Source organism: Sinocyclocheilus anshuiensis, unplaced genomic scaffold (assembly GCF_001515605.1).
Source record: "Sinocyclocheilus anshuiensis isolate Anshui unplaced genomic scaffold, SAMN03320099.WGS_v1.1 scaffold653, whole genome shotgun sequence".
Classification (NCBI taxonomy): domain Eukaryota; kingdom Metazoa; phylum Chordata; class Actinopteri; order Cypriniformes; family Cyprinidae; genus Sinocyclocheilus; species Sinocyclocheilus anshuiensis.
The window spans coordinates 276,256-291,554 of record NW_015540902.1 but is presented as its reverse complement, the minus strand read 5'-3'; the positions used below and the strand labels follow the sequence as shown (position 1 = coordinate 291,554).

At 36.9% G+C, this 15,299-nt stretch overlaps 1 protein-coding gene, 1 long non-coding RNA gene and 1 pseudogene across 2 annotated transcripts in view; 2 read left to right on the top strand and 1 right to left on the bottom strand.

Annotated features, from left to right (window-relative positions):
• Positions 1–1,755, top strand: part of LOC107689066 (uncharacterized) — a 23,780-nt gene extending 22,025 nt beyond the window's left edge. The window contains exon 3 of the long non-coding RNA XR_001634299.1: positions 1,695–1,755. This is a non-coding gene — a long non-coding RNA (uncharacterized LOC107689066). The remainder of the gene's footprint in view (positions 1–1,694) is intronic.
• Positions 1,756–3,547: 1,792 nt separating this feature from the next.
• LOC107689063 (tumor suppressor candidate 5 homolog) lies at positions 3,548–10,572 on the bottom strand. The gene is made up of 5 exons (XM_016486952.1): positions 10,374–10,572; positions 8,479–8,827; positions 6,664–6,947; positions 6,269–6,401; positions 3,548–5,157 (listed from the first exon to the last, which is right to left on the bottom strand). Exons 2-5 carry the CDS (start codon positions 8,741–8,743, stop codon positions 5,141–5,143), a joined length of 699 nt encoding a protein of 232 aa, XP_016342438.1. The 5' UTR covers positions 8,744–8,827; positions 10,374–10,572; the 3' UTR covers positions 3,548–5,140.
• Positions 10,573–12,875: 2,303 nt separating this feature from the next.
• On the top strand, positions 12,876–14,699 carry LOC107689093 (uncharacterized; annotated as a pseudogene).
• The last annotated feature ends 600 nt before the right edge of the window (positions 14,700–15,299 follow it).

Genomic DNA, 15,299 nt, shown 5'->3' with positions numbered 1-15,299 from the left:
TTCCCTATCCTGCTGAAACGGGTCCCTCACTGTCCTCCTCACCTACCAACCGTTGCCCTGGAAACTGTAACATCCTGGAGACGTGTACGGTATTGAGGGAGCAAGGAAACAGAGGAGATGGAAAGAGTGCGTCCTGTAAGGAACCAATAAACAATATATAAGGGCTTTTCACACTTGAAATAGCTAACCCTATAAAGGTGATAATTAAACGGTGAATGAACACACCATTTGACATTTTGCCCTAAAACATAGGCTTTTTTATTTAAATTATTTTTTTTTTAAATAAAATGGTGAAGGAAATTCTAGGTCTCATTCTAGTTGGGAAGTAATAATTTTGAATTATTAGCAAATGATAGTTTAAAATTTGCACACCTTCAGACATTTCATGTCTCATCACATTCGGTTAGGAATGACATGAATCACGTAAATTATACAATATTTTTCATTAAAAATGTCGAAATTTGAGAAAAAATTTGAGTAGTTTGCATCACTGGATATTACTGTAAGTTGTTTAACATTTCTATTGTAAAATAGTTGTCAAATATTACGTTTTGCTACTTTCATCTTACCACGCTCTCTTTCAACGTTCAAGTTTCGCACTGGAATTCAAGTTCTGGGAACAGTAAACCCTGCCTACTTTGACTTGATTGGCCATCTCAATCATTTTGACACTGACAAGCTGTTAGACAGCTGAGGAAAACCAGCCAAAAAAAATGTAACTTTTAAAGTTGAAAAATACCTTTTTGCGTAATGAAGTACAGCAGAACAGTACAATCATTTCAAATACTGGGGGAGACAGTTTGGCCATTTATAATTATTGGGGGGAGACTTGTCCCCCTCAATGTCTATGGTGGTTACGGCCCTGTAACATTCTAACACAGCATCATTTCACACTGTATAAGTTGACAGCACAATGTGAGGATAACACCGCAAAAGCAGTGCTAAGCCTGCTCTGGAGCAGGGTTTCATAACCCCAGTTAAAAAGCGGTGCTAACCCCACTTCTAAATTACAAATGTGAACTGTATCTCTACCCGGGTTAAAAGCGGGAACGACCAGGGGTTAAATTGGGCTGGGGCTGTCCAGGGCTGATACGCTGGTAACGCTGGTAACTCATCAGTGGACTTTCCTCATACATTTTCAACAATATAGGCTATATATTTCACACTTTTCTCATTCTAGCAATATATTTCACACTTTTCTCATTCTTACTTAAAGATGCGGGTGTTTTTATATGATTGCGTCTCTGAAGTGAACCGACTATCTTCAGAACAGTTTCATTTCATCGGATAAAGTAGCATTTATTAGCACAGCGCTGCTTAGCGTGCAGACGTTTTTTGAACATTAAAGCATGTCAACATATTCTGTTACACCAAATACACAAAATAATGATCTTTTAAAAAGCATTATATGACCCCTTTAAAGGCTGAAGTGTGAAGTTTATCATTTTATAATTTATTTTTTTGTGAAAACCTGTATCTCAAATATAAATCATGTTTTTACTGTCATTTTATGTACCATAGGCATCAACCTACCCTGTTCATAACTTTTATTTTTAAATTAATTTTTGCAGGTCTTAAACAGTCTTAAATTTGATTTTAAAAGTCCTGCAGACCGATGTAGCTTTGCACACTGCCAGCATCTAGAATGATTTTTATCAGCATTTTAGTGTTCATAGCAGAGAACTCTCTCAAAGATTTTGTAGTCTTTGCATTCACATGTACACCCCTCGAAAGCCTGAAATCACAGAGCCCCCCTCCCACACACACACACAACGAATCCCAATTTAACCCCTGGGAATGACGATAACCCAGGGTTAAAAATGTAAAAAGCTCTTATTTGAGATACAACTGCCACACAGAGCCTCAAATGTGTTTTTAATGGCAGAGAATGAACACACAGGAGTGGCATAATGAGAGACAGTTTATTCACTGGACTCACTGATGCATAATCAGTGTCGGTACAGAGCAGAAGGATCAATACTGCAAGATCTATCAAACGCTTCGGTTCAGATACTGTGTACATCACATATTGTTGTTCCAAAACAATTAATTAAGGCATGCACATGCAGATCTGCATGAAATCAGGATTATATTAGCAACATGAGTTATCATAATGCCTCTCAAATCATTTCATGTCACAGAGGAAACTAGCACTAACTAGTCTTGACTAGCACGGGTGCTTTCACCAAAATGCAGTTGAATTTGTAACAGAATGTTTGATAAACACAACAACAGAATTTTTCTTCACATCAATAAATAGATCCTTTGAATAGCAGGTAGAACTTGTAACCCAGAGAACTGGACTCGGCTGGTGTCTTTGAAACATTTCTTTATAGAATTGCACTGTGCAGCATAGGCGATCTGTAATCAGTGTGTAAACATGCTTGTAAGGTCAAAGTTTCAGCAAAGCACAAATGGCATACAAAACAAATGGCCGATTTCAAGGGCTGATTTTAAAATACATACCAATAAAAATACTCAAGGGTGATAACATTTGTGAAAGCACTGCAGTGCTAACAGTCAAGATTTGCATTACGAACACTGTTCTTGTCCATCAAAGAGATTCAGATTACCAGATTGGAAGCGGTACAAATTGCCACCTTGGAATTATATGGCTCTATCTGCATTCTGAGGAGTCTTAAGCTATTGAGTTTCAAAGATTTTACATTCCATATACTTTATAGATATAACCTTTTTGTTTTCTAAATAAAAAGTCCCAAAATGTACACAACTTAAAAAAAAAAAAAAACATCACATAATGTAAATAAGTTGTCACAGAATAAGAATATGTAAATAACTCAGATAGAACCTTATAATTCCAAAGTTACAAAATATGTACAGACACATATATACATACATACAAGCATGAATTTGTAAGCAGCTTAAATATAAATATTACTGAGCAGAACAATTCAAGAGAACAAAAGTCAAGCTGGCATTCACTGACTGCACGCGGTTGGCTCAAATGTGCATGCTACGCTCATTCATATTTGAGTGGTGGGGATGTAGAGCAGTAGCAAACTGAAATGTATCAAGGAGACGATTGTAGCCCCACGTTCATGCAAGCCAAACCCAAAGCGAGCCCCAAAAAATGGGGGCCTCTCACCCTCTCACTGCCCAACCTGAGTCAGCATGCTTATCCACATCATACTGTTTGTGGTACGGAATAAGCTGTGTTAGATACAGAACATTTACAAAGTGCTACACAGCAAAGGTCTTTGCCTTGTTAAAAAATATAAGAATACTTGATTTCAGAGAGTTAACAAGTGCCCCCAATCGCTGTCAAAAAGCTGTAAACATCAATGAAACAAAGTCACATTCTGCATGCAAGAGCCCCGAAGCCATGAAAATGAGGGATTCATAATATTATCTATAAAAGAACTCCAAATATGTAGGGATGCACAATTAGTAGATAAATTGGTTATCAGCTGATGTTTTAAATGAATAGTTTGGTAGTATTTAAATTTATGTTTGATCAATATTGGATTTTGTGTGTGTGTGTGTGTGTGTGTGTGTGTGTGTGTGATATTGGATATTTAATTGTGCATGCTCATTTCCTATATTTTTACATTTAGATTACCTTTGTCCTCTCACTTAATCTTTAAACACACGAATAATTAAATAACACCGTGAAATGTAATCTTTAATAATTCTCAAAGTTCATTTTAAGCACCAATTTTTTTAAAGCCTAAATTACATTTTTAGTGTTTTACCTGGCTATTGGCCATAAAATGAAACAATTAATGGCTTACCAGTATGGGCTAATATGTAAATATCAGTGCATCCCTAGATATATGCCTTCTTAAAAATGCATCCATGCTCTCATTTCCTGTTTCAGTCACAAACATGCCCACCTAAGCTGGAGTCTTGGCAGAGTCTGAATTTTGGCACAGTCGGTGTGGCCTGACCAGGAATGATTCAGGTATCATTCTGTTGAGCAACACAAATCATTCCACCAAACAAACAGTTTGGAGCTGTGTAAAATGATTCGTCATGGCCAAAACATCCTAGCATTCCTGCTGAATGTGTCTGATTCCATTGTAAACATTATGGTATAAAAATAGGACTGTTTGTATCATAATTTTGCCTCATACTGCTAAAACAATATTAAATTAATGGTTTGCTTTCTGTTTGCCTTGAAGGATCTGGCCGAGCATTGCTGTAAGGAAGAGGGGAGGGCATGTTGGCGAGCATTACGATATTGGCTTCTTCTCTCACACACACACACACACACACACACACACACACAAGCAGCCAATCAGAGGCAGCTCAGATCCCCCTCAACACTACTGCATTCCCTACATCTCGCCATCTCTGGGGTATGTTTTCATCTGAAGGTACTGCCCCCCTCCTCTCCTCCCCTATCTTTCTCTCTCCATCCCTCCATCTGTGTGAAACAAAAGACTGCAGCTTGGTCTCGATCTCTCCCACTTTCTCCTTACCTCTCCCTCCTTCTCTATCTGTAGGATTCTCTGATACATGATTTTTTGTTTATGTGTGTTAATCTGCATCTTAATCTCTGTACATTCTGAGAGAGAGAGGCTGTAGAGCAGCTCTTAAAGTAATTCGGACTCATCTGTGGATGGATGCCAATACGGAAGCCATCTGCTGTTTCATATAATCAATTACATTTTAATCTGAGCTTTTCTTTATGGATTCACACTTCTGAGAAAACAGGGATACTAAAATGAGCTTGTGCGTAAAAAATACTTATAATCTTTGTCAAGAACCAAATCCCTTCCCATTCTCTCTCATTCTTTTCCTCCCTCACATCCTCAAGGGGTGCATGACGAATGAAATGAGATCATATTTGTGGTCTCCTCACTGACGTCATCTCAAATGGTGAGTCCTTTGTTGGGAGAGAAAAAAACAAAACAATCATGCATGCCTTGCCGCATCGCTCGTGATTCCAGGCATTTGAAGAGCTGAAGAGTCCATGTTGTTTTTGATTGTTCTGGCACGATAGAAGATAAAGGTGACATCCAGCTTCAGAGTCTTCTGACAGAGTATAAAACAAATGAAAAAGCATTCAGGAGCATTCAGATGTAGAGAGATGAATGACACATGGAAGAAGAAAATGGTCATCATGGATTGGTTGTTGGTTGTGAATTTTACTTCACCCTGAGTGTCGTGACAGCCATCAGGTCTTAAGTATTACTGAAAGAGAAAAAGAGGTGTTGAAAGAATGAAGCAAAGTGAATTTCAAACAAAACACCTACCTCAAAAATGATGCACATACAAACAATTCAATAGAAAATGATTAAAGCTACATTAAGCTATATTAAAACTACAAAGCCAACTTTACAAAGCCAGCTTGTGATTTTTCTGTTCTTTAGTATATTATTTAATTAAAGCACAAGTATATGTAGTTGTAGACTGATTTTCAACATTTCAAAAATAAAACAGGATACAAAGTTAAATACAATATCATTCAAACATTTGGGGTCAGTAAGATTTTTTTGTTTTGTTTTTTGGTAATAAAAAAATGCATTTATTCAGAAAGGATTAATTAAATTGATCAAACGTCACAGCAAATACATTTACAGTGTTACAAAAAGATTTCTATTCCACATAAATACTGTTCTGTTGAACTTTTCATTCATTAAAGAATCTTGAAAAGACAAAAATATTAATCAGCTCAACTGTTTTCAACATTGATAATAATCAGAAATGTTTCTTGAGCAGCAATTCAGCATATCAGAATGATTTCTGAAGGATCATGTGACACTGAAGACTGCAATAACGATGCTGAAAATTCAGCTTGCCATTTTAAAATACATTAAAATAGAGAAGTTATTTTTAATTGTAATAATATTTTACATTATTACTGTTTTTCACTGCATTTTTGATCAAATAAATGCAGGCTTATTGAGTATAAGAGACTTCTTTCAGAAACATTTAAAAAAATTACCAACCCCAAAACTTTTGAATGGTAGTGCATGTCACATTTCAGATCCTGAAATGACAAAAAAAATCAATCTTAATCTAACCTTTAAAATATAATATCAGATTTGATATTTTTATAATATTTGATATAAACAGGTTACCTGTAAAAAAAACGAAAAAAAACACTACTTCTACAAACTATAAAACAACAAACTTAGATCCATTAAATACAGGCCACGATCAATCTCACCTGTAATCAGATCTAATTCAAATCCTGACCATGAGCTAAAGCTCTTCAACCTGACATTGACCCAAATCACAAAGTCAGCTCTAAGCTTGCATTCAATTTCACATGCTCTGGCCTCATGGGAAGGATACTCACCACCCCAGTTGATGATGATAGTAACAATAATGATGACAATCCCACCCACCAATGACACGATGGACAGGATTTTTGCATTCTGGCCAAGACGACGCGCACCATCCATATTGCCCTGCTGCAGACTGTTTCGAGACTGAGAGTAGAAAGAGAAGTTGAATGAAAAGGAGAAAAAATATACATGGAGAATATATAAAAATAATTCCATCATCACTGGAAGGAATTATGCAAAATACAGTTTCTTGGCTAGTAAGAAATGTTTTCAATTTAATCTTCAAGAAGTTCCTTTCGTACACTGAGTGGCATAATTCTTCATAATTCAAGTGAAATCACAGTCCCTCCTTACTCAACAGAAACTGTATCCAGCAATCCCACCCCGTGAACACACAAGCACACACCATGACTGAGAAGGTCAAGCCGATGATGTTAATGGGCCAGACAGGACAGAGGCAGGCCAGAATAGCCCATATGAGATAATCATTGGGTTTGGATCCGTCTCCAACATCAGTGGCCGTGCTGGGCTGTCGGGTGAGTGACGGTCGAGGTGACCCCGCGTGACTCATTGACCCAGAGCAGCTGCTCAGGTTGGCTCGCCCGTTTGCGTGGTTGGGGTTGGCCTGCTGCTGACGAGGAGAAGAAGCTGTCGGAGACATCTCGATAGGACCAGGGCAAACACCATTACCTGGAGTGATGTGAAAGAGAGAAACACGTAAGAAAGTGAGACAATATGTGGATGCATAAGCCTGCCTTTCAGACTGTCTGTTTTTAAAAGAAGTGATTATTCTAAAGCAGGGCCATAACCACCATAAACACTGAGGGGGACAAGTCTCCCCGCCTCCAATAATTAAAAATGGTCAAATTGTCCTCCCAATATTTGAAATTATTGCACTTCTCCACTTTTCCGTTATGCAGCGCTCTGTTTGTTATAGGATGACTAACACTCCAAAGAGAAAGGAAAAATTGAAATCGCATCATATGACCCCTTACATTTTTAGGCTGATCTGCCACAGTGGTCTAGCAGCACTCGTCAATGTCAAAATTATTGAGAAGTCCAATCAAATCAAAGTTGGCGTGAAGCACCAGTTTTCACATAAGATGGTAAGACAAAACATTTAATATTTGACATCTGTTTTACAACAGAAATGTTAAACGACCAACAGTAATATCCAGCGATGCAAACTACTCAACTTTTTTTTTTCTTAAATATTGCTGTTTTGAATTGAAAATATGGTATAATTTACATGATTCAAGTAATTCCTAACTGAATGTAATGAGACAAGAAAAGTTTTGCGTTTTCGACATATTGGGCATACAAAAAAGAGTGAATGTGTGTATATTTTAAAATACTATTTGCAAATAGTTCCAAAATGATTACGTAAATGCTAGAATTAAACCTAGCATTTCCTTCACCATTCTATTCCATTATACTTCATTTAAAAAAAAAAAGGTCCACTCCAGTGTTAAAGAGTCAAGACGTGGTTACGGTCTTGTTCTAAAGGCACCAAAATCTCCTGCTCAGTTTCTACTGGCAGAAGGGAACTGCATCTGACTCATCTACTTGTTGAGAAAAACAAGAAAGAAAAAGAGAGTGGGGGATGGTACAAAAGCTGAGAAGAAAAGGGAGTGAAAGTAAAGTAAGGCTGTAAATCATTTTGTATCAGTCTCATAGAATTTGAGAAAAAATGCTGAGAGATCATTTTTCTCTTAAGGACAGAAGGAGCGGCTTGTACATCACTGTGGAACTAAGGTGATCATTAAAGACCACCTTATATTTCCTATTGAAACAGGGAGTAGGGGGTGTCATAACGAAGGGCTACAAGATTTGCTAATTACTATTGCTAGTCAGAGTCAAGTGGTATTAGGGGAAGTGGTATTTTGCTGACCAATATATATATATATATATATATATATATATATGCCCATGAGTGCACGATAATGTCATCAATCTACTAAATGTTAATTTTGTAACTGTAAGCTTTTAGGTGTACACTAGCATACAGATGGCCTCAAAGCTAGCAGACATGGACCTAACACCACAAAACTCTAATTTTGATGCCATGGGGTCTTTAAATGACAGGTAATGACAGGTGATATGAGCAGGTCCTGATCTACTTACTACCTTAAATAAATGTAAAATTGAAATAAATTTATATGTAAATATATTTTATAAACTAATAAACAACATGCAAAATATACTTTAAATAGTTTTTTACTTGTTTCCATCTTCTCGTCAATGACTGTCAGGTGAACATTGGGTGGGGCATCCTGAGAGGGGGCGGGGTCTGCAGCAGGAGTAGGTGTTGTGGTGGTGGGTGGATCTTGTTGCTCATTCTTGATTGGCTGTGAGGTATTGCCGGTGAGGTCCGACTCTGTGCCTGGTTGCTGATTGATCTCTTGCTCTGATTGTTGCTGCTGTTGTTCTTCCTCCACTGCACCAGGTGCAGCAGTGGGAATGCCGTCGTCAGCATTCACATCCATTCCCAAGATGTTTATGACAACTGATGTGTGGCAAAATCAAGCTTATATGTCCGTATAAATTTTGGATTTCTGATTTGTTGAGAACTGTTAGGTAAAAATCAATGAAACAGAAAACAGTTATTTAAAATGGTAATAATATTTCACATTATTGCTGTTTTTACTGTATTTCTATTCAAAAAGTTGGTGAGCATGAGACTTTTTTCAAAAACATAAAAAAACACTGACCCCAAACGTACATCTTAAAATTACATTCTGGAAATTTTACTACACAGTTGCACTTTACACATGTTAAAAATTAACATGTTTAAATGTGTAACAAATTACTGGAACTACTCTTCTTACTAGCACTTGAGATTTTTTCGTAAAAACCTTGTACCTTTATCTATCTACTTAAAGGTGAAGTAATTTCTACAACAAATAGAATTGAAGAAAAACTGTCTTTGTTTTCAAACCAGCTTCCCAAACACACTGTCTTCCACTGGTTTGAAATACAGTCACACCCCACACTGAACAAACTTGATTCTTTTGATATTTAAAACATACAGACAGCAATGTTTTGATTGTGCTACAGAGCCACAGTGTTTACACTTTTTGAGGAAATCAGTTGTTGTTGCTGCACATTAAGCTGGAACAGGAGAAACCAACACAAAATCTACATTAGGCTGCTATCGTTAAAAAACTCCATAATTGACCAAGGTATGGTCAGTCATTTTGTCATGTGAACTGTATCCAAAAGGGGCTGTTTTTTCAACAACCCAGTCTGCACTTGTTCACCTGCCTACATTTAATCTCCCTCAGAGCAGGAATCTGTCCCGAGACCCTACAGGGACAAAAATGAAACATAAAGCCATGCACCACAACCAGCTTTATTTGTGTGATATCCTCATCTGCCTCATCATATACCGATCTGAAAGATGACAGAATTTCGTGGGAGAGCTGCAACCATCAAAGCTAGACTGCCTAAAACTACGCAATATGTTGTATGGTCTTAAAAACTATAGCTCTGTCACACCCAAAATCCCAGAAAACCACCTTTTCGAATCTAAAAGGAAACCAACGAAAGACCCTAATCATATTCATCATATTCAGAACCAAATATATTCATTACGTTATGTACACGCTGTTATTTAAATTCCACATGAGCATCAGATACCAACATCTGTGAGAAAACAAAGAGCATCAAATGGCACACCCATATCTGCAACAACCATAAAACATTGTATGATTTATGACAATACATACTGACTGAACACTGCAACTGACTCGTGCGCCATGCTGCGTTTAACATAACCCTCAAATCAATTAGATAATCGATCAATCTCACAGCAATGTCTTTTCCTTTTCATCTGTCTCACTCTTTGAAATTCAAGGTACCAGTCTAGAGATACGCACACAACAGACACACACGGGACACGCACCCACGGGTCCTCTGTACGCGTGCCAAATGGCTTTATCATAATTCAGTGAAAATGATGGTTATAGAGCACATAGAGAGCAGTGCACGCACACCCATACATACAGAATACAGCAGTAAGAAAAGTGACACACCCACAGCACCCGAGCAACGACTGATGAGAGAATCAAAATGCCCGTAATACATTAGGAGCATGCAAATCGAATGTGAACTCACCGTAATCTAATGCAAAATTACAGCAAAAATCATAATCTTTCTCATTTTGAATTTAAATAAACAGCAGCACATCAAAGTTTAGGTGGTGCTACAGAATTAAGATTAAAATAAATCTTGCTTTATCCTACCATATACTATATCAGTATAAAAACGTGGGGTAATCTGTCGGCATATGATCCACTGCGTTTATGACTCGCTGTTCTCCTGAAACTGTGCGCGCGTTCTCGACTCTGTGGCGTGTGCGTGTTCTTCTTTTTTCTTTTTTGGTGGTTTACTTGTAGAGAGAAAGCTCTGAATAGTGGTAGGGATCTTGATTCAGTAACTCGAATCTTTTGAGTCGGTTGAATAAAACGATTCATTCATTTGATTCGTTCAGTGTTCCTTTCTGCTTTGTTGCATTGTTACAACAGGGAAACGGCGGATCTGCTTTGAATTTGTAGAGAAAATTATTGATTTATAAACAATGCTGAGATGATAATTTTTAAAGGATAATATGTTTTGTTTATATATATATATATATGTGTGTGTGTTTGTGTGTGTGTGTATCGGTGGTGTAGTCCTAAAGAAAAAAGTGGTTTACTATTACCCAGTAATAAAAATAAAAAAATCATGAACATAAATGTTTTTTGCTGTATGTTGTTGTTGGTTTAGTAATATAGAAATATAAATTTAGTGCACTAAAATTGGTTTACAGATTATTTTTCAAGTAGTCTACTGCATGATTTAAGTAGTGGCAGGTCTTTGGAATTATATTCATCGTGAAAAGTGCTTTACAGATAAATCTGAATTTAATGTTTCATTTTATGCAAGTGGGAAATAAAACTTAATATGGAACAAATATTTCCAGATAATATTTTCTTAAATTTGCTTTGGCTTTAATAAAGTGGCAATAAAGCCAATTATGTAATTATAATGTCTAATATTTTTCTGCCGCAGTATACACTGTGTTCCAAATTATTATGCAAGTGACATATCAGTATGATTTTAGCAAAATAAAAATTCTGATTTTAGTTTTTCAAATAAAGTGTTTGTTTGTTTGTTTGTGTTTGCGTTTCAGCCAGCCCTAACCTAAGCTCACAGAGAGAAACCTTTACAGTGAGTGTATAGAAATATATGAAGACTGGTTTTTAAATAGTTTTATTCACTGACGAATGCCGTGCTACAATGGATGGGTGAGTTCTGGATGGTTGGTGAATGGCCACCCTGTTCCAACAAGACTGCGACGTCAGCGAGGAGATGATTTGGGCTGGAATGTTGGGAAGTGAGAAGGAACGTCCCTTTAGAGTCCCTGAGGGTGTCAAAATGACTTCTGCAAGATATGTGGAGTTCATAACTGACCATTTTCTGCTATGGCGTAAAAATAAGGATTATGTCTTCCGAAATAAAACGATTGTCGTGCAGGACAGTGCACTATCCCATTGCTGCAAAAAAAAACACTACAGCACTAAAACTGTTTAAAAATGTGTCTCTCTTCTGTAAATGCAAGAAAATAACGGAAATATGGTCGTTACGAGTCTTGTCTATTTCGCAGATTTTGACAGGTCTGTGTCTCTCCACAGTGGCTCTCACCTGCCCTGTTTAGAGTGTAAAGAGACACTTGCGAGATCTTGTGGACTAGAAATTGTGGGCTACACAATTCCATAAATCCACGATTACGAAAAAAGAACACTTTGCCTCAGTTTATTTGTATTGCAGAAATTCATGAACTAAAAGTGACAGAGAATTGTTTTTACAGTGTTTTCTGCCATCTTGTGGAAACACAATTTCAGCACATAGAGCACAATGGCCAGAGTTAATTTCACAACAAATTCCACAGGCGCATTTTTGTGTTTGTATGATAACATATATAATATATTTATCACTTTAGCAGCCTTTTTTTTGTTGTTGCATTTTTGAGGGGTGCCATATAAAATGACACAAATATATTGCATGTACACCATTATATGTGGGTAAAGGGAGCCTTCAGATAGGCCCCAGATGTTATGTGTCCTGCACTGCCTATCAGCACCCTTTAGCTTTGACTATATTTACAGTATACCTTATTGCTAATTAAAATACAGGATCTCTGCTTCTGCTTCAAAAGCTCTAAAAGCAGAACAAAGTCTTGAAGATTGGCCTGCAACTGATGCATCAAGGCTGGAAGTCTTGCCCCACTTTACCTATTTATTGTGCTTTTATTTTTCTGTGTTGCATGGTTCCATGCGTTTTAATACAGATAGATTTTTTACGTGTGTTGGGGGTTGTGCAACACAATTAACTGAAGAATTTATTCGGTTGTATATTTAGACATTCTGGGAAATGCTGATAACTCACTGGTTAGTGCTTTACACTGAATGGAGCAGAGTTGATTCAAATTAAATCAGTGTACAAAAGGAGGTGGCATTGATTTAGTTTGCTCTGGCAATTCATTGTACAAGTAATTCATATGTATTTAGTCCTCACATCTGCCTAGAATTGTATGGTTAACTCAACCTTTTCATATACAAATTTTGCAAATTTATGATGGAAGAATTACATTCCATCGTGATTCAATCACTTTGCGTCTGTTACGCCACTGGTAAAAACCGGGTCTTTCTTTGGTACAAGAAAGAGTGCACTGTAAAAAAAAAATCCGTAAAATTGACGGTAAAAAAACGGCAGCTGTGGTTGCCGGAATTTTACCGTAAAAAATGCGGTAGAAACGTTTTAGGTTTTACGATTTTAACTTCAATTTACAGTTAAATACCGTAATTTCATTAACTGATATAATGTCAATATACCAACCTATTGAAGTACTGAAATCTGTTTTGTACCTTTGTAATACACTGATAACCACCAAATACAGTAGGTGATAAGAAAGTCTTTTAAATAATGACATATATAGAAGGTGCACAGTGTCATTCACACAAACACCAAACACCATCATGGTAACACACATGAAACTAAAATGATGCAATAAACATTCATTTAACAACATTAGGTGTAACACACAACCCTAATGTTTTAGGTTTTACGGTTTTAACTTAAATTTACAGTTAAATACCGTAATTTCATTAACTGATATAATGTCAATATACCAACCTATTGAAGTACTGAAATCTGTTTTGTACCTTTGTAATACACTGATAACCACCACATGCATGTGCTGATGAGAAAGTCACATGATGAACCAAAGCCCATCACAAGCAGCTTTTAAATAATAACATATATAGAAGGTGCACAGTGTCATTCACACAAACACCAAACACCATCATGGTAACACACATGAAACTAAAATGATGCAATAAACATTCATTTAACAACATTAGGTGTAACACACAACCCTAATATACAAAACTGATAAGAAAAAACTAAGAAACAGTTATTTCAAGAAAAAACATCAAATTTGAAATGTAACACAGGGAATTCTGGGAATGTCAATTTATGGTTATTCACTGTAAATTATACAGTCTTTTGCACTTCCAAAAACGGTATACTACCGTAAAATTAATGTTCAATACAGTTTTTCACCGTATATAGTAGGGGAATTTACCGTTAACCATTTAACAGGTTTTTACTGTAGCATTTTTACAGTCTTTTACCGTTAAATTCACGGTCATTTTTTACAGTGTGTGGCATGAAACCTGTGACAAGGATCCAGTTTTCATTCAATAACAGCATGAAGTCTGGTCTGGCTGATGTTGGGTATGAACTGGTGGACAAGGATCTGAATGCAGGAGCTGGTGAAGATCCCATCTTCCTGTGGTACTTCTATGGCAGCACTGAACATGACTTTCCCATTATGAGCCTCGAGGTAAGCAAAGATGCCAAAGAAGAACCTGCTCTTTTGAAAGATGGCTGGGAGAGACTGGGCTGTGATCTGAACCGTAGGGCAGGAGGAAAGTTCATCTACCTGTGGGTAAAGAGAGAGAAGCCGAGCTACATCTGTGAGATCACAGCAACTCTTGACTTCAATTGTGACAAGCACCTGTTTGAGCTGGGCTGCACCCGTGTGGATGAAGACACCAATCGAGGTGTTTGTGGAAACCACGTTTTCCTCTGGTATCGCCGCACAACCGATAAGAGCAAAGCTCTCACTGCTCTTAAAATATCCACCTCCCTCCAGGAGCAGGCAAAGCTTCAGGCAAAAGGCTTCAAAAAGCTCATTGTGGATCTCAATGAAGGAGCCCGTGGAAAGATTTCTACACATGGTACATGAATGAAGGGTGTGAATCCCAGATCCAAGCCATGGTTCTGCTGATCAACTATGAGGCCTGGAATTCGTATGAGAAAGCTGGCATCAACTTTGTCAACAAAAATCTGAATGAGGGCAACAACGACTGAATTATGTACATAGCATACAAGTAAAAACACAAAAATCTATGCCGCCATCACAGTATATTTTTCAGTAATATATCTGGTACCACTATATGGCAACTATGAGCACAATGTCACTCTTTAAAGCATATTGTGGCCGTGGCTGTTGTAAAACACTCAGCCACACACAATTTATTTGGCTTTTGTGTTTATGTTATAATACATCATGAAATAAAGACGACTTTATCCACAGTGAATGCTTTGGTGAGATTAATGCACTTTTGGACTTGTCTTTGGGATATATCTAGCGCTACGCTATACTGCACAGTCCCCTCATTACAAATTCATATTTCAGGTTCATAATACCCTTACGCTACAAAAGAGATTCAATAGTGATTGTATAAAATCAAATGAATTCAAAGACTTTCAAGCCTTCTTGGATGTGCATTCCAAAAAAGGTCTTGTATGACATTTTTACTACGAAACTGAAGTTTTACTGAACAATTATTTATAAAATTATTAGCACCTTTATTAGGTAATTGATATTAATATATGAGTTTCCACATACTATGGACTAAATCAATACATAAAACCAATCCATATTCATAACTGATGGTTACAGGTGACATACAAATGTAAAATGCAAAAAAA

What these genes read in the sequence shown, in the direction of transcription:
- LOC107689063 (XM_016486952.1), bottom strand. Translation starts at nt 8,743, where the DNA reads ATGGATGTGAATGCTGACGACGGCATTCCCACTGCTGCACCTGGTGCA. An exon ending in TGACGAGAAGATGGAAACAA is followed by an intron (nt 6,948 to 8,478) that starts GTAAAAAACTAT and finishes ACATCACTCCAG; the next exon opens with GTAATGGTGTTTGCCCTGGT. An exon ending in GCTTGACCTTCTCAGTCATG is followed by an intron (nt 6,402 to 6,663) that starts GTGTGTGCTTGT and finishes TTCTACTCTCAG; the next exon opens with TCTCGAAACAGTCTGCAGCA.